The 19,021-nt window shown below is 52.0% G+C and overlaps 1 protein-coding gene across 5 annotated transcripts in view; it reads right to left on the bottom strand.

The window, feature by feature from the left end:
- The window catches only part of ALPL (alkaline phosphatase, liver/bone/kidney), a 49,430-nt gene that overhangs the window by 15,852 nt on the left and 14,557 nt on the right, over positions 1-19,021 (bottom strand). Inside the window, exons 1-2 of one of the 5 annotated variants that reach the window (XM_012722639.1) lie at positions 11,878-11,927; positions 1,155-1,329 (exon numbers count right to left, since the gene is read on the bottom strand). In XM_012722639.1, coding sequence (XP_012578093.1) covers positions 1,155-1,215 — 61 coding nt within the window. In that variant the 5' untranslated portion in view covers positions 1,216-1,329; positions 11,878-11,927. Of the gene's footprint in view, positions 1-1,154; positions 1,330-10,728; positions 10,793-10,834; positions 10,855-11,581; positions 11,791-11,877; positions 11,928-19,021 lie in introns of those variants that run through there. The other 4 variants (XM_012722638.1, XM_012722640.1, XM_012722637.1 and 1 more) reach the window with 4 other exon arrangements.

Raw genomic sequence — 19,021 nt, 5'->3', positions numbered from 1 at the left:
GGTGGGGAGAAGGCACTACCCAGAAAGGCTACAGAGAAACGGGGGAAGCAGCTGAATAGTGAAGATTGTTCATTGCGTCGTTTCTCCGTCTTTCCAGCCCTCAGCTCACCTTTCACCCAGGGGAATGTGGGAGCTGAGAAAGCAGGACACCCCGCTGGGCCTCATGGGATCGCAGAGGCAGAGTGACCTGGGACCCCCGCAGGTGTGTTGTGGGGTTTGGGAAGGTCGGTCCATTCTCTGCACCCTGGTTTCCTCATCTGTTGAAATTTGTTCTTCCTAAGAGCACCCACTTCCACTGGACATGGTGACTGCTCCATGTCATTCCCACTGCAGCCCCAAGGGGGAGGAACTGTGCTATCCATGGGGCAGAGGGGAAGTTTTGGCCCAGGAGAGGGCAGCGGGCACTTCCAGCCACTTCACAGACACAGCGCCAAGCTCCCCTCTCAGACTGGACACCAAAATGCCAGCGGGAAAGGCATCACAGGTGGTAACTAGCTTTTTGGAAAAGGGAAACAAAGAGGAAGGGGGAGTCCCTAGAAGGCAGAAATCGAAAGGGACTTCAAACCAGAAGTAAATGGGAGCGGCCGAGGGTCCTGGGTGTCAGAGGATTCGCAGCCTGGGCCTGTTTTATGAGCACATTGTATCTTGGGGCTGCGGCAGAAGGGTGGGGGGAAGCCGGTCTCCAAGCGACCTCTGCTCCGAATCGGAGCCAGGTCTTAAGGAGGGGGCTGAATTCGGAGCATAAGAAGCACAAGCTGAGAAATTAACATCAAAGTTTATGTCATCAAGAATCCAACCCAGCCCTGCGCTGCAGAAACACCTCCCTGAGTGTTTCTAGCAGGAAGCAAAGGCCTGTACCAGCCCCTGCAGAAGAGGATTTGCAGGCTGCATCCAGGCCTCAGGCCGCCTCCGGGGAGTCCCACAGACCCAAGCCGGACTCAGGAGCCCTGATGGCCTGGTAGAGTCCAGGTTGTTAGAGATAAGAGACTGGAAACCACAATTAGAGGCTAGGTTAACAGGAGGGGCGCAGGTGGGGTAGCAGACAGCTCTCAAATACTGTTTGACTGTTTGACTCTGAACATAGACGCTGCCCTGTCCTACCTCTTCCCTGGCACCAGATCCCCCCGTCCCTTCACCTGTGCGCCCAGTCCTACCTGGTACTAAGGAGCTGGTGAGGCAGGTGCCAATGGCCAGCACTAAGAATGGTGAAATCATGGCTTTCTTCGAGACCTGCTTTCTCTCTGGAGTCCGGATGTACAGACAAGGTGGGTGGGAAGACGTGGGCTGGCAGAGGTCAGGGGTCAGTGGATATTAACGGGCGCTCCAAGCCTAGGGGAAAAAAAAAAAAAGACATGTGGACCACAGCTTCAAAGTTCATGTGTTTATTCACTTATTCTTTCTTTGATTCATTCACGGTGGATTTGATTTGTTGAGTGCCTGTTACCGGCCAGTGGGGCATGGGCACTGGATGCACCCCTATGATCCCCCCCAGGAGGACTGATGACACCAAGTTGAACAAACACAAGTTCCATGCTGCAAAGTTATTCCTGCCCATTCCCCAGGGGAAACCCCCCTTTCAATTCATCTGAGTTCAGGCTTCCTGCTGAGCACTTCTCAATCTGTACCACGCACCCGAAACTCCTAGAAGGCTTGTTAGGACAGAGCCACACACCCCCTGGCCCACTCTAACCCCACGCCCACCATTGGTGCTCACTGAATGTCTAGACGCTCCCTGGATGTTCCTGCTGCCAGTTGGGGACCACACCTTGAACACTATTCTAGAATGTCAGTCTTCAGCCTTTTAATTTCCTGCGTTCCATGCATGTCAGGGACAAGGCGGAGTCCACTCTTTCTTACAAGGACCCTACGTCTGCTCTTGCAAGGTGGCTATATTTGCTGCCTTCTCTTTCGGAGCTTTCATTTATGGAGAGAGATATTAAAAACTGCAGGAATGACAAACAGAACATTAGCTGGAAAGGTGACATTCCAGGGTAACATTACAACTGACTGTTTTTATTATCTTTTCGTCATTTCCTTCTGAATTTCCTTTTGTGTTGAGATGTTACCTTTATAATTTTAAAAAGAAGGTTATTTACATAGAAGAAAACAGAGACAAGACATTTCATGACGTAAGTTTTAGTGGTAACTTTATGGAAACATGCCGAACAGCAAGGAAAACAAAAAAGAACATAAACAGCTAGGATTACATCAGACAAGCTACTGTACAGAGAAAGAAATGATAGCTAAAATGAAAAGACACCCTCCTGAATAGGAGGAAATGTTTGTACAGCTTACATCTGTACAAAGAACAGATACCAAAGATACACAAAGAATTCATAAAACTACAAAAACAAAACAAATAGCCCAATTAAAAAATGGGCAAAGGAATTAAAGGGACGCCTCACCAGGGAAGACATCAAAATTGCCAGCAGGGAGGGGATGTGGAGAAAAAGGAACCCTTTTACATCGCTGGGGGTCTACAACCCATAGTAGGTTGATCCAATCACTATGGAAAGCTGTGTGGAGGACTCTCAAATTACTAAAAATGGATCTACCATATGACCCAGCAATCCATTACGAGGAATCTACCCAAAGGTCACAAAAACATTATTTCAAAAGGACACCTGCACGCCTGTGTTTATTATAGCACTATTTACAACGGGGAAGATGTAGAAACAACCCAAATGCCCACAAATAGATAAGAGGGTGAAGAAAATGTAGCATATATGTATAATGGAATATTATTCAGTGATCAAAAAGATAAATACATGTCATTTGCTGCAACATGAAGCTGGAAGGGATTGTGCTCAGTGAAATAAGTCAGAAGGAAAAAAGAAAAATATCAGATGGTGCCACTCACATGTAGAATATAAAGTAACTAAACTAATAGTCAGATAAAGACAAGCTGACAAACTAATCCCTGATATGTGACAGAGAACTGAGACACGCGGGGGGGGGGGGGCAGGGGGGGGGAGGGGGAAGAACAAAGAAAGGAGGAAACACAATGGTCAATGGTGATGGGGTTTGGGTGAACTGGTGATGGTCGTACCGATGAGGATACCCTAATATTACCTCCGTTAAAAATAATTTGTTTTTAAAAATAGTTAAATGAAATTCATTTAAAAAAAAGACTGGAAGGAAATATGCCAAAAATTTAACTGTGGTTTTCTCCAAGTGGTAGGACTGTGAATGATTATTTCCTCTTCCTTTTATTTATTTAAATTTTTTTTGAATTTTCCAAATTGCCTAAAATGAGCATGTATAAATGGCAGAAGAATGTTTTTAAATTGTGGTCATCCATGAAGATCAAAAGGCAATTTTTGTGCAGAAAAGTTCAAGTGATCCCACTGGCGACTGAGAAGTGTACTAACCCTGTTGTGTATAAACATTGCTGGAAGAGGAGGGATTTTTAAAGCACTGGGAAATGATGGTCTCCACCGACACCAAGAGAAAAATGACCACTTGGTCAGTGTGGGATATAGCAGGGGTGCACACTGTTCTTGAGACAGAGTCCTGAGAGATAAGGAAAGGGCCGCTGGGCTAAGGCTGCAGACCTTGAGCCTCATCCTGGCCCCAGAAGACACCTGCAGGGGGGGCAGGGAGCCGCGCTTTCCTGTGTGCCTGTTTGTCTCCTGGTTGTTGCTCCTATTTATAAAGCACTTGTTCTGCATATTCAAAGCACTTTCTAAAGAATAAAAAAAATGCCTACTGAGTAAAAAAAAAGTACATACTATATTTTACAGTCCAGAAGCGAGGGATGCTGCCACTCCGTCCCACAAATACCCAGCATTCACTACACACATCATCCAACAGCTTCGTCTGTGCTTTTTTACCCCTTTCTTCTTCTACCTCGCTTTTTAAAAACTCACCTTGCCAGGGAGTGGAGATGGGGGGCAGGGAGCTTGAAAGAAATACCTCACTTGTAACATCTAACAGCTCTTTATTCTGACCAGTGAGATTTCAGGTGATTTTTAATTTTTTAAATTCTACTTTGATTTCCAAATAGGTCTAGTGTAAATCTTAACATCAGAAAAAATGCTGTTAAATTGAAAACATCACTAAGTATACAACTTCAATACATGACAAGATTGTTCCAAATTGTTTAAAAACTGAAATTGCCTCTTTCAGGAAACCTACGGGAAGGTTGTTCATTCCAATACACGACCTCTGTGCTTCACACCACTTCCATCATTGCAAATATCTGTTTTGAAAGTAATTCTCTCCTGGTTTGTCCCACCCACCATGCTGGGAACTTCTGAGAGCAGGGACTTTGACTTGTTTGTCTGTACTCCAGTGCTTGGCATTGCACATATTTACATCAGTTGAAAGCCAGGGCTCTTAGGGAGGGAGGGGAAAGGGAAGGGAAGAATCACCATAAAATCCTTATGCATACAGAAAAGCACATGTTTTGGCAGGATGGTGGAATTCTCAAAGCCTGCCAGTTCCCTACTGGTGGAGTATAGATTGGTACAACCACTTTAGAAAACTGACAGCACCTGCCAAAGCGGAGTGCTATACTCAGTCACTCATCTCCAACAGAGATGAGTGCCATCTTCTATGTAGAGATGTGTAGCAGAACATTCCTTCCTATTAGCCCTGTTTGTGATAGCCTCAAAAACATGTCTGTCCATCTTAAACAAGACAAGTAACACACAGTTGGGTTCACAAGATGGAAATCTATACAACAATGAGAAAGATGTCTTCGAATAACCAACAACCTATTCATTGGATAGGAAGGGACTTAATGATCTCCTTTATAGATGAGAAAGCCCAGGTTCTGGAAGGAGAAATGACTTGCTCTATACTAAAACAAACAGAGCAGAACTCGGACCATGCGGCTGCTGACTGCAGAATGAGCAAGGAGATGACTATTGCTGATCTCCCCCAAGCGTGATGCTCCCAGTCCCCTAGAAGTTTAACTCATGTGTAGATTCCGTGTGACCTGCATCCTATCAGATACATAACAGTTCTAATCACCACAAAACTCTCATGCATTGTCTCTTTGCAATTACAGAAGCCCTAAACAATATCAGCTCTGTTCTCCATCACTATAGTTCTGATTGTCATTATATTACATCCATAGTTTGGTTTGGAGAAGGCTTGCATCTTAGCAAAGCTCAGTTTTCCATTTGTGAACCTCTCCATGAATTTAGTTATTGGAATCTTCAGTATACATAGCCTCAGGTGTATTGTGAGATTTACCATGCATTTCCCCTTTGTTCCCGTTGGAGAGTGTTACTATAACAGCGTATTTAAAGATGTTCCTTGCTACTATATAGAAATACAACTGATTTTTATGTTTTGACCTTGTGTCTTACCATCTTGCTAAACCCTCTCTCTGGGACTAGGGGTTCTGTGGATATGCACATGGATTCCTTGCCATCTTCTATGTAGAAAATCATGTTATTGACAAAACAGGGACAGTTCCAGCACTTCCTTTCCAACCTGTGTGCTGTTAATTTCTTTTTCTTCCCTTATTGCATTGGCCAGGAATTCTGGCACCAAATTAAATAGGAGAGGCAAGAGTAGTTATCCCCAGTTTGTTTTCAATCTATGAGGAAAAGCAGTCTCAGCATTTGGGGTGGTGTTTTGAGGTGTGAGCTAGAGTAGGTTTTGTGGGGAAAATGACTATGATTTTGGATATGCTGACTAGGCCATGTCTTTTAGAAGTGGAGATACCAAGTACATCGTTAGCTCCCAAATCCATCTAGTATTTGAGAAAGCAGTCTTGGCTAGAGGTATAAACTTAGGAACCCTAGGAGTACAGGTGGTATTTTTAAAGCCTTTATGAAACTTGATGAGATCACCCAGAGTATGGGGACATAGACACCATCTGACAAAAGTCTTCAGAAAACCAGGAGCTGAAAAAATTTTCTTTAACATCATAGGCTTTAGATCCACCTACAGAAACCACCATATTTACTGGAGAAGCTTCTGGCATATACCCTACAATGCTGGCTCAGGATTACGAGAACTTGAGGCAACTGCTCTGTCCATAACTAGGGCAATGAGTTAGTGAGGAGTGGTGGAGGCAACAGCAGTGGCAGTGGCATCAAAACCAGAAGGGACAATGTTAGTATGGATGGAGCTGAACGCACAGGAATGTGGTGGCCTGTATGTAAATATGGATCACGCCCCATTACAGAACACGGCAAAATTTGCAAGGACACAGACACACACTGAAGAACGTATTACACACTTTAGCAGGAGAATCTCTGGGGAGCAATGAGACTGGTAGTCAGGAGCAGGGAGTGGGAAAACAAATAAATAAAACAAGAACTAAACTCATGATCGTATGTCACCACTGAGAAATGTGACTGGTCCAAGTTTCTCTGCACCCTGGGTCCAAAGGAAACAAATACAGAAATACACACGAGACGGGTGGCCCTAGGTAAGCTCAGGGCTCATTCAGCCTCTCTGCTCTGTGTAAGTAAAAACACCCTTGCCCTTCTTTGAATCTCTAACCCCATGTACACTGAAGCAGCTCTGTAAATAATCTAATGAGAAGCCCCGCAGGCCAGGCTGGAACACTCTTGATTTCTGGCCCTACTGTCCTAGAGACCTCCTTCCATGGCCTCTGTCCAGAAAGGAGGGGGATGGGAATCTAGGAACCCCTCCAGAAGCCAGTGTCTCCCTGCTGGCTGCCCCCTAACCCCCACCGCCACCGCTCTGTGGCAGCTCTGGGTGATGGATTCTGTGGGGCCCAGTCTGGGGCTGCTAGGGGCTGGCTGCCCACCACCGTCTGCCAGTGCTCTACCAGCTCGGAAGGGAGCCTCCGGGCGTGGGTCAGTCCCATCACCCCCACCCCCTCTCCTCCAGGCTCCCAGCTACGTGCCCTGATTATTCATGACAAATGTGCAGACGCCTGGGCCAGGCTCCCGGCCAGGAGGAGCAGCTTCTTGCCAGGTCAAAGAAAGGGGCAGAGGGCTGGGGCTGGGTCGGGAGGTTGACGCGGCACCCTGGGGCAGAGGGCACAGAAGCCCCCTGGAGTCAGGCAAAATGCCAGCCTGGGCTGGGTCTCAAAGCATCCGGGACCAGTGGCAGAACAGCAGGCCTGGTAGGAGTCACCACCAGCTCTTGGCACTTGTGTTGCAGCGAGCTGTGCGCCGGCCCTGGGCAGCTGTGGCTGCCTATGCATCCTTAGCCCTCCTGTTACAGTTTAGGAAACAGAGCGAGGCTCCCAGCTAATCCATGGCCAAGCGCAATTCAACTCAGGTTGACCAGGCCTCCAGAGCCCTCCAATCCCCACCTTGGAGCAGGGGAGACGAGGTTCACCTTTTCTCTACCCCACCAGAGCAAACGGAAGCCAGATGGTTTCAGGGCAGGAGACCTGCAGGGGCAGTTGTTGACCAAGGTGAGTTCTCCTACCTGAGAGGCCTGGCCAGGCGGCAGGTGAAGAAGCAGAGTAGGCTCAAGGCCAGCATGAGGAGGAGGAGGCTGAGGACTGTCGTGAGGACCACATCCAGGGTAGGGGACAGAAGGGCCATCTCTGGGCAAAGAGGGTCCCTCAGAGCGGCCACCACATCCGTACATGCCTGGCCACCCTACACTTGCACACGGCCTCCAGAGCACGGGGCCATGACCGTGACCGGCCCTGCTAATCTTTGGGGATTAGCCCAAGAGGGATGAAGCGGGCAATGGGGCCCAGCTCACCAAGCTCCACACACAGCCCGGCCTTTCGCCTGGTGCTCCTTCACTCTTCAGTCCCGGATAATTCGAGAACCTGCAGGGTGTCTGCCTCTCTGCTGGGTGCGAGGGCCGGTGGGGAAAAGGGCAGAAACAGTGTCTGTCTTCCCTCAGATTTCTAACTGGCTAGTAGAGAAAAAGTGTCTACTGTGTGCCAGCTATTGTGCTGGGCACCCTGAGGATAAACACCCAGAAGGAGAGACCCCCAGCTGCCCGTGTATGAGGCCAGACCTGAGTTTGGTCGGTCTCCACAGGAGGGCTGAACCCATGTGCAGAATGAAAGGAACCCTTTGCACTGAGCACCAACTGTATGCCAGACCCTGAGAGCTAGAGACCAGTGTCCCCACTTACAGATGACGGAAACAGGCTCAGGGCACAGGCTCTGGGAACCCAGATCTGCCTGGCCCCGTAGCCCCGAGGCTGCACTGCCTTGCCTCAGAACTGGCACAGCACCAGCCCTGCAGAGCAGCAAGGAGGCTGCGGGCCAGCCTCTGCGAGGTGCTGGCCTGAAGCCTGCTGTCACCAGATTCAGCGCACACCCGCTGTGGAAGGCCCGTCTGCTCCCAAAGCGCTCCCCACTATGCACTCTCCTGAGGGTTCCCAGAGCATCTTCGAAGTCAGGGTGTTGACTGTGGCTCCCATCTGATAGGTTCATTCACTGAGGCTCAGAGAGGAAGCCGCTGCACCCCCAGAGGCGGGAAGCCATGCCAGGAGGGAGGCTGAGAACAGGCTTCTCCCCACACATTCCTGTGTCCTGGGACACCTCAGATCCAGTGGGGTGACACACCCAAGGTCAGGGGGATGCTTTGCCCCTGACCGCCCAAGGGGTGTATCCCCTTCCTGGCTCCAGAAAGGCCAGCAGAGGGCCCTCAAACTCCTAAAAATGGGCCCACCAAATGACCCAGCATCCCTGCTTGCTGTACCACGATTTACAATAGCTGAGTTATGGAAACAACCTAAATGCCCCAAAACAGATGACTAGATCAAAAAGATTCACAACGGAATACTACTTAGCCATCAAGCAGCTATTTGCAGCAACATTGATGGAGATGGAGGGGCTTATGCTCAGTGAAGTAAGTCAGAAGGAAAAAGAAAACAGATGTTTTCACGTACAAGAGGAACAAAGGGAAACTGAACAAAGGGTCAGAGAAAAAAGGACAAAACTAACAGGCAAATTATAGATCTGAGGCAACAGCATAAGAGGAAGGGAGGGAGGGATTCAAAAGGGCAGGGAGAGCGCAAGGGACTATGGTGGGAAGTGATGGGAGATTTATGGGGATAACACCTGAGGGGAGAAATCAAATATTGTACAAAAATGAACAATAATGCAAGAAAATAAAATAAAATAATAAAATTAAAAATAAAACCCAGAGAGGCCACCAAAGGCACTTGTAAATAGGACAGCCAGGGGCATTTCTCCAGGCTTTTCCCTTCTCCCCATTCCCTTAACTTAAACCTCATCAGATCCTCTCCACTTTGGGATTAGTAACCCTTCTGACACACGGGGAAACTGAGGCTCAGTCACGAAGTCTGCGCCACACAGCCAGAGTGTCTGGCCCGAGCCCTGGCATCACCGCCTTCCACCATCACCCCCTCGAGGCTCTTGTCCTGTTCAATGTCATCCTTAGGAGACCACCTAGGTGTGCTGAGCTTGTGCTGTTTTCTAACCCTCAGTAACTCTGGGAGCTGGACACTGGCATCCCCTGTCCAGGTGAGAGAATGGCGACGTGGGTGGTTCGATGTTAAGCTCACACGAATGGAAGCAAACCTTGCACAGGACCTACTCGGGGGTCACCCCTGCTCCAGGCCTGGGCCCCCCCTAAATCTCCATTCTCAGACTCACAAACAGGTGACCCACAGAGTCACCTGTGCTCCCAGTCATACTTGCAGGGCCCAAGGGGCGACAGTCCTCAGGCAGCCCCAGTTCAGAGCTCACAATCCCAGAAGCTCCGGGCTGGAAAGGGTCCTTGGGATGGATTCCCCAAGAGGACCAGGCCACAAAGTCAGTCGGTGTGTGACCGTGGGAGGAGCCCTATTCCCAGGCGGGGAGGGGAACCAATGGAAGTTCAGGAGGGATTTTTCTGGGGCAATAGAAGAGTTCTTGATAACGATCTGGAAGGTGGGTAAAGATGCAGACATATATCCCCACAGGGCTAGGCGGTTGTGAGGGGCCAGTGAGACAGGAGCTTGACACATGGGGGTGAAGGGAAAGAAGAGGGTTTAGTGAAGATACCTCACTCCTCCTCCCCACAAATTCCTATTCTCCCCACCCCAGACCTACGCACTCGGAAGCTCCCAGGGCACAGCCTGGCAAGTCCTTCTGTGAAAAGGTAAGTCTGGAAAACACTGCTTAGGGATTTTCCCAGAAGAGAAGACTGAGTCCTAAAGAAGAAAGCCTCACTCTGGGCTCCCACCCCGACATCCCCGACACCCCCCGGACACACAGGGGGAATCAGAGCCAGCCTGGAGCAGTGTGCTCTGGCTGATTGTGGGCGTTCTTGGCTATTTCATGGAGCTGAGGTTCCAGTGCTGGGGGCCTGTGTGGGACTGGGGGCAGCAGGGAGCAGGGTGAGGTTGAGGGACTCCTGAAGCTCTGAATGGGGCTGCAGCAGCTGCCCAGGGAGGGAGCACAGCTGAAGCCCAGCCCAGGAACCTGTCTGCTGCAGGATCAGACAGAAGGGACACGGAGTCCCTCTCTCAGCCAAGTCCAGCGTCTCTGGCCAGCCTTGCTGGCCGGGACTGTGCTCATTCACTGAGGGGAGTTATTTACGGCTGCCATGAAGCAGCCTGTGGGCCTAGGGCCGGGAAAGGAATGTGTGGTCCTCCGGGTGGGCTGCAGGTCAGACTCAGGGAGCCACTTCCCCCGAGAGGTGCTGCGGACAGAGCAAGGCCCAGACCTTCGCCACAAAGGCACCCCTTCCTGGCAGGACACAGAAGTGGGAGTACTTAGGGAGGCTTGGAGCCTAGCCCCTCCCCAAACCGTTGCATCTTTAGGGCTCTGAGGAGACGCCAGCTGTCCCCAAACACCTCCAGCCTCAATACCTCAGCACACTGCATTCCTAGGTCTGGAATGTTCCCTGCTGTCCACTCCATGAAGTTCTCCCATTGTCCTTGCACCTCCACCGCAGTTCTCTGCCAGGCTACTCACCGCCGCCGCCCAGCCCAGGTGGTAGCCAGCAGCCTCCCAGCCCCCAAGCTCCAGAGCCCTGGGCCCTCAAGACCTTGGTGGCACTTAGTAGAGTCCTGGAGCCAGTGGCGGTCACCCCCTCACCAAAGCTGGTGGCGCAGCCTGGCAGCCTTGGGGCCGGGCAGGCAGGGAATGCTGGTGGGCGGGCGGCTCGGTCAGCGAGCAAGAGGCTGCTCGGCAGCAGAAGCGGGGTCTGGAGCCAGGTCACCAGAGCCAGTGCCTGTCCCTGGGCCTTCAGCTCTGCATCTGCAAAGTGGGAGCCGAATGGGAGCAGACGGTGCTGTGGGAAGCAGACAGGTCACCTGGGGCCTGGCCTGTGTACAGTGGAGGCTGGCAAGCAGTGTGGGGAGGGGCTGTGGGGTGGGGAAGGGGCTGATGGGCAGGGGACAGGCAGGTGGGCAAAGGCCTGGAGCTGACACTGAGACTCTCCTTGGCCCACAAGGCCCACAGCTCCTGGGGTCCCCACAGACCTGCTCACCGAGAAGTCCGATGAGGTCTTTCTAGCTCTAAGACTCCAGAGGCCAAAAGCTCACTATCCTGCGCCCTCTGTGGAGTGGTGGGTGGGAGTGATATTGCCGAGGAAGTGGTCCCTGTTCCTGCAGTCAAAAGAGCCCATGCTTCCCGGGAGGCCATGCTCTGTCTGTCCGTCAGTTGGTGTCTCTCTCTCTCACACACATACACACGCAGAGGAAGAAGCAAATAACCCACCAGACAGTCTGACGCTTTCTTTTCCTCTTGAAAGACAGAGAACATCCAGGGTCAGCCAGGAAGGTTCCATGGAGGGGGCGGGAGGGCAGCCAGGCTGCATGGACGGAGATGAGCAGACAGGGTGCTCCCAGCCAGAGGGTTCGAATGTGCAAAGGCCGGAGGCAGGAACGAACGCCGAGGGTCAGACAGAAAGGCCGGGTAGATGGCCGCGGCCAGGCAGAGGCAGCCCGGCACCCCACGAAGGGCTGCGCCCCAGCTCAGCCTGGTCAGGGCGGACCCTCACACCTCTCACTTACATGCCTCCCGCCGGCCCCATTTTACAGGTGAGGACGCCGAAGCTCGCCAAGGCCGCCCAGCAGCGCCGAATCAGAAGCAGAGCTGGGTTCTGGAACTAAAGATAATCTGGGGCTCCCCGGGGACCGGACGGTTTGAAGCCACAGGCCGGCTCTGTGGGCAGAGGTCTGCAGCCAGGCGAGGTTCAGCTGGTGGGAGGAGAGCTGGCAAGGGGCACCGCAGCGAGATGGCAGGGCCCTCAGTCACGCCTGAGCCCGGGGGGCCGGGGCGCCCACAGAGCCGCCGCAGGGGTGGCCGCTCCCGGGGCACATGGGCTGCCACCATCCCAGAGAGGAACGTTCTGTCCCCGGCCGCCTGGCTCTGGGCCAGGAAACTGAGTGGGGGAGGGGCAGGTGTTCTGTGCCGCTAAGGTAGCTGTCACCCCCACATGCTGGTCCTGGGCACTGCACCCCTGCAGCAGCACCTCGGCACCTGGCTGCCCTGGAGCTCCTTGCTCCCCCAACCGCAGAGAGGGTGCAGGACACCCACGGGGTCACACAGCAGTCAGTGCAGAGACCGGTCGCCCCACTATCCAGCTAAGAATGGGGTGGGGCCAGTACTAGAAGCACATGGCAGTTTTAAAGGTATAGTGTGGACATCAAGGTCTCAGAATTCCAGAAATTAATGCTTTGTATCAAGTGAGGTGAACATTTCGAACTTAGATGATTCTAGAAAAAAACCTCACATTAGTCATTGTATTCTTAATAGCAATAATAGCAAATACTCTACCTACATCAACTCACTGAATCCCAACAAGGGATTAGGCCCTGTTCTAACCTCATTTCCAAATAACCAAACAGAAGCACAGAGAAGTCAGGTAGCATGCCCACGGCCACACAGCTAGCAAGGGACCAAACTGGAATTCAGTGTTATTTGTGGAGGCTGCTCCAAGTGTAAACCCCTGGAGCAGCAGGCAAGACTGGAAACCAACCACCATCTGCCAGGGCGATCCATTACCTGCAATAAGCACTTCCCAAGTGCACTGCATGCAGCTACTGTTTGATCTGTACGCAGTACACACTCTTCCCAAATGCCATTTCTTTCCAGATGAATCACACCCCCAGAAGGAGAGCTTCCCCTTAGCCCCACTTGACCCAAGAGAGATGAGGGACTTGCTCAGGTCACAGCAGGAAAGCAGGGTCACATCCAGAACTGAGGACAATCCCTGATTTCTGCACCGCGCCTGTGGCCTGCCCTGCAGCGAGACCACTTAGGAAAGGTCGGGGCGGGGGAAGGCGGAGCCCCTCGGGCTAGTGACCCTGGACACAGCTCTCCCCACACACACCAACTCGCTGGTCCTCATACAGGGCACCATGACAGCCTGGCTCCCGGCCTGGCCACCCTGGCAGCGTGTGGAGAGGGCGCCTCCTTCCCACAGCTGGCCCCACATGGCCCTGGGAGAGGAGGCTGAGGCCACCCTGCAGGGTGGGGAAGCGGGCCATGAACTTGTAACCTGCCCACTGGCCTGTGCAGGGGCCTGAGAACACCCGGCTGGCGTCAGAACAGGGAGCACACGGATGTTCCCAGAGATAGTGCTCGCTCCAGCTGGGCCCGCGATAACAGTGTCCCTTACACTTCCAGGGAACCTTCCAGCTCCGGCCACTATTGAATGAAATGTTCACAGTGACTCTGGGAAGAATCGGGCAGGGATGGGGCCACCAACACCCAGCCCGGAGCCCGGAGACCGGAGCCCATGCCCTCTGCGGTGAGGGCCGCAGCCCAAGGGAGCTGCAGGGCTCACACGGGTGTTCCCCTCCCCAACTCCGTGGCTGATTAGCACGACCTTGGCCACAGCGCTCCCACCTTCCTGGGTCTCGTTTTCCTCATGTGTTAAAAGGATCACCGCCATGTAACACTGTGTTGTCCTAAGAATGAGAATTCAACAATAAACAATGAGATAAAGGTCCAGGGCTTGGCACTCCCTCAACAGCCGGCCGAGGGTAGCTAGTCCTGATGGCAGAGCTGTGCCAGCAGTGTCCTGAGGGCTTCACGCACATTGATTCATGCAACCTGCACAGAGACATGAAGTAACCTGGCGGAGGTCACACAGCTCTTAACAGAACACTATGAAGAAGGAAGGCAGAGACTCTTAATGGACCTGCTATGTGCTGGGAGCTCTTTGTTCAGCCTTCCAAGAATTACAGTTCTGAATGAGAAGGCAAACCGGAAGCCCAGAGAGCCCAAAGGCAGTGAAGTTTCAGGCAGCACCACGTGGGAGAACCGGGATTCGGCCACATGGGGCTGCTCCCTCCTAGTCGTGGCCAAGGGAGACTTCCACCACCCAAGGCCGCCCCAGCGCCAGGGAACGTGGTCTCATGAACTCCCTGAGCCTCTGTGAGATGTGTGTTGTGTGTGTGTGTGTGGGGGGGGTGTCCTGGTATTGAGCGCTACAGAACCCCCATTGTGTGCCCAGCAGCTGCCCCGTGACCGGTCCTCAGGTCAGGCTGCTCCTCCTGGGCGTTCACGTGATTGCAGCTGCTCTGGCTCCCAATGCTGGCTGAGCACTCTCTCCATGAAGGGGGCCAGCCTCCCAGGTCAGCCCTCGTGGGTTTATGACCCTGCAGAGTGGTAGAGGTGGGTAGAGGCAGCCCAGGGTCACGTCAGAGACGTGGAAGAACACTCCGGGCCTGTTTCCTCATCTGTTCAGCGTAATGAACATCATTCTGCCTCCAATACTGGTTTCTTGGGAAGGAAGGAACTTTGCAAACTGTAAAGTGCTAGGCGGCTGTTTCTATGACTTTCCACACTCCCCCTCTGATGACTGCAGTAGGTATTTGCTGTAATTCTTGGCCACCCAAAACCTACTCCTTCCTAACAATATCACAAAGTTTTCTTGGGATGTGATTCTCCTGCATCCAGCCAAGTGGTTTTGGTGGGAATGATCCTGACCTCAGCAGCTCTGTGGTGGTCCTGACTGCCATATGCTGGAAAACTCTTGCTACCTGGATGGTGTGTGGCAGGGTGTGAGAAGGGAGAGCCTGCAGGTAAAGCAACTCCGCAGAAAACAGGTGCAGAGATTTGAGTCTTTGATGACTTTGCTTGAGCCTTGGAACACAGCCACGCCCGAAGCCCGCACTGAACATCCTGGTTACATCAGTCAATTAATTCTCCAGATTGTTTGCATTGGACTTTCTGTTACTTGGAACACAGTATCTGAGTCCAGAATTCCAGTTCCGTGCGTTTTTCTCAGTCCCCTACACTGTAAGTAACCACACTGTGTCATACTCAACAAGCTGTTTCTAGCTTGTTTTGCAAACATGCTAAGGACATGTCAGTACGTTTCAGGTGCCAGGTACAAGAGTCCAGGTGAGCTCTGCCTCGGCTCCCTGATCAGAACCCATCCATCTGCAGAATTGGAGGGTGCCCCCATTTGCAGAGTTGGAGGGTGCCCTTCAGCTGGATTTGCCCCAGGGTCCTACTTGCAGGCTCAGATGCTCCCCTCCATCGAGTCGTGGTCAGTCCAGTTTAATGGACACGTCCTCTGCCTTCTAGGCCCTTCAGTCTTGTATGACTGGTCATAATACCATTTTTACTGGGCTTTAAACAAAAGCCCTGGAGGCCAGCAGTGGAGGAGAGGCGGTTCACTGTTCCACCTACTTTACAAAGGAGAAAACAGAGCCTCTGAGAGGGAAAGTGACTGCCCCGTGCTCTCGGCTAGAGTCTGTGCTCCCAGACTTGCACAGCTGTAAGTCCTGAGCGTTTCCTCTAACCTGGGTGGTGCTGGGGCTATCATTTCTTCCAGGTAGCTTGTTCCAATAGTGGTGGATAAAAATAGTGTGATAAAAAAACTAAGGAAAGGCCCTCCCTGATGGCATAGTGGGTTGGAGAGCAGCACTGTGAAGCTGGTGATGGCTGCTTCAGTGCGAGTTCAATCCCCAGCCTGGGAGCTGACCCACACGGTGCGGCAGGCCTCTCCTGACCTGCCTGCTACTCCCCTCAGCAGTGTGCTCACTGATCTGCCTGTTCTATCTCTGGTGAGTCCTCTCACCCCTCTGTACCTCTGGCCAGAACCCCAGTTCTGTATGCATAAATAAATAAAATCTTAAAAAAAAAACAAAAAACTAAGGAAACTGGAAAGCCAAGAGTCAGGGAATTCCTGTTTCCAGAGCATCTAGGCTCCTTGAGAAGCCCCCAGGTCAGCACCATGTCCCTTTACTCCTCACAGGACCCACTGTCCACAGGCAGAGTCCAAAGATGAAACCAGGCACCACCCTGACATCCAAGTCCCAGGTGCCTTCCTGGCAGCCCTGGGCACCCGCGGGAGCTGAGCTCTCCTCTCCTGTGCCTCCATCCCCGAGATCCAGCTGGCATCCCCGATGCCCTAGACCCTTCCCTAGATTCATTCAACCCACCTTTGTCTGAGCATGGTTTACTGAGCACCTGCATTAGCCAGGGGGCTGGACCAAGCAGCCAGATCCCCGCTGGTGGGGTGAGCAGACCTGGAAGTAAGTAAGACTGAGAGGGCGTGAGGTGGCGGTAAGTGCCAGGGAGGAAAAGGCGGCGGGGCAGAAGGGGAAGACAGAGAGGGGTTTTAGATAGTGTCAGAGAAGGTGTCACCAGGAAATCATCTCCCTGTAGCCTTGTCATGATCCTATGTGGCTGAGAATGAGAGTCGAAAGTCACAGGTGAGGAAACCGAGGCTCCGCAGTTAGATCAGATCTCAAGTGCCTGTCTGCTGACCCAGCCAGCAGGGAGCAGGTTCTTGCACACAGCTGCTGGCCTCCCACGTCCTTCCCTAGCTCTACCAAATGGTACCAGGATCCCTTTCGCAGATGAGGAAACTGAGGTTCGGGGAGGTAAAGCCACGTGCCCAGACCCGCAGGCCTCTGGCGCTCGCCCAGGCTGCCTCTGGGTGCGTCTTGGCAAGGCCCACATGTGCTTCTGCAGGCCTCACACTCCAGCTTCAATTCTGAGCTTGTTGAAACTCAATTCTCCGTTTTTGCTGACTTCATGACCTCCTCCAAGAATCCTCCTTCCTTCCCCCGAAATCCCTTGGCTTGCTATCCCGAGTCATATGAGCCTCTAATGGTCCAATCCACTCTTGTTCTGCCACCTCAATTAGCTTCTGGCCCAGTACTAAACCTGCATTTGCATGAAGCCTACTCAAGACATCTGTGCCTGGCCAAGAGCAGACAGCTGTGGCACACATGTAAGAGGGGGGAGCGTTCCCATCTGGATAGGCTCAGTAACCCCCAGACCCCATGGGATCTTCCTGAATGCTGAAGGGTAGTGGAAAGATGTTGGCTACAAAGGAGATGGGTGTGGGGTTAAGTTCCGATCAGATAGCTTTGATAGCGACTTTCTGTCTGGACCTGCAGTTTCTAAGACAATAGACTGAGAAAAACAACAAGAATTTATTGAACTAAATGCAGATCTCTGTAAGAGTGAAAAACCACCACCAGCAGAACAAGAGCCGATTCACTCTGCTCCTATACCCAGATAGGGACTCTGACTAGATCCTCACTTTACAGAACAGGAAAAAGGCACAGAGAGACTAAATATTCGCCTATGGTCACACAGCAGGCAGGCAGGATTGCGATATGAATCTAAGTGTCGAACTCCAAAGCGGACTTGTAACCGCTCGGCTAGGTGAGTAAAACAGGGCTTCCCGGATTGAGTAACTGCTTGCTGAAACAAGTGATTGAGTGCAAAACCAGCAAGGGACGAGGGGAGTCCCACTCCGGAAACATCATGTTGAACCACCCAACCCTGGTCAGGCTGAAAGAGCACCTGCGGATAACCCAGCACCACATTCTCATTTTTCCCAGCAGGAGCCTGAGGGCCCGAGGAGTAGAACCTTCTCAAAGTCGCACAGCCTGAGCTGGTCTCCTAAACCTGGTTTCCTGACTCCCAGATCCCATGCCAGCCCTGCGATCACATTGCCCACAGGAGCTTGCTGGAGGATGCACCAGAATTCTTCCAGCAGGAGTGGCGGGAAAGCAGTCTCAGTAGGGGGACCGTGGACAAAGGCCTGGAGGCCGGGAGGCCTTTCTGGAGCATGAGACCTCCAAGGTGCATGCAAGGCTGAGGCCAGGGCAGGTGTGAGGCTCGCTTTTTTTTTTTTTTTTTTCATGCTCAGTGCCTCCACTTGGTCTTTTCTAATGAACACTCCTGGTTCTGTCTTAGTTAGCAATTTTTTTTTTCTTATTTCTTTTGCATTTCCCTGATGCATATTAAAAGTATTGTTGCATCACTTCCAATAATCTAACAAGTGTCTGACTGCTTTCACTTAGCGTTATGCTTTTGAAATCTGTGTTTATTGTGTTTGTAGTTGATCATACTGTCGGGAAGTTTTCTATCATCTGACTGTATCACCGGTCTTTAGGGCAGTGGAGAAATCTATAGAAAAGAAAATCAGCCTGGAATTCTGCTCTTGCCTCTTTGCTGCAAGCCTTCTCCAATACCCCTTCACCCCCCCGCCCCCCACGCCCACTGTCCTAGAACAAGCCAGGCCAGCATTCTTCCTTGGACATCGGCCACCCAGGCAGATGGCACAAGTGGCTGCTGGACCGGAATCAGGGCAGCACAGCAGGCAATTACAGGGGGTGGGGGAGAGGCTGGTGCCCACAGCTACCCGGCCAGCCCTCCCCCTACAGACCCCAAGTTGGTGGATTCTGACCTGGACGGACAGCCCCTCCCCTGGCTGCTGACCACGTGGTCCAGTCCTGTGGGCGTCATTTCTTGGGAAAGGGGAGCAGCGAGGCCAGCCCCGCATGTGGAAGAATCATGCCTTTCTGGGGCTGGCATCTCAGGGGCTCACTGGCACTGGCAGTCTCGCGTCAGGCTCAGAGTCTTACTCCAATAATCAGCACCAAGCAAATAGCTGCAAGCCCCTGAGGAATGAGCTCACGGCGTAAAGAACAGCACCGTGGGTTCAAACAAAAAGCAAACTGATGAAAGATAGCACTGGAGTCAACTACATTCAACAGAAGGGCAGATCGTCTTAAACAAGCACGAGAAGCATGCAAAAGGAATAAGGAAACATATCAGCAATACCAGAAAAGGAACAAAACCAGAGGTAGAGGGCCAAGCTTTAAATTAGAAAATGTTAATAGGCTGGATCGCAGAATGGGTATCGCAGCTGACAGGGGAAGTGGGGTATCCGAT

The sequence above is a fragment of the Condylura cristata genome, unplaced genomic scaffold (assembly GCF_000260355.1).
Source record: "Condylura cristata isolate star-nosed mole 26May11 unplaced genomic scaffold, ConCri1.0 scaffold00008, whole genome shotgun sequence".
Classification (NCBI taxonomy): Eukaryota; Metazoa; Chordata; class Mammalia; order Eulipotyphla; family Talpidae; genus Condylura; species Condylura cristata.
Note: the sequence above shows the minus strand (reverse complement) of the source record. Positions and strands in the feature narration are given on the sequence as shown.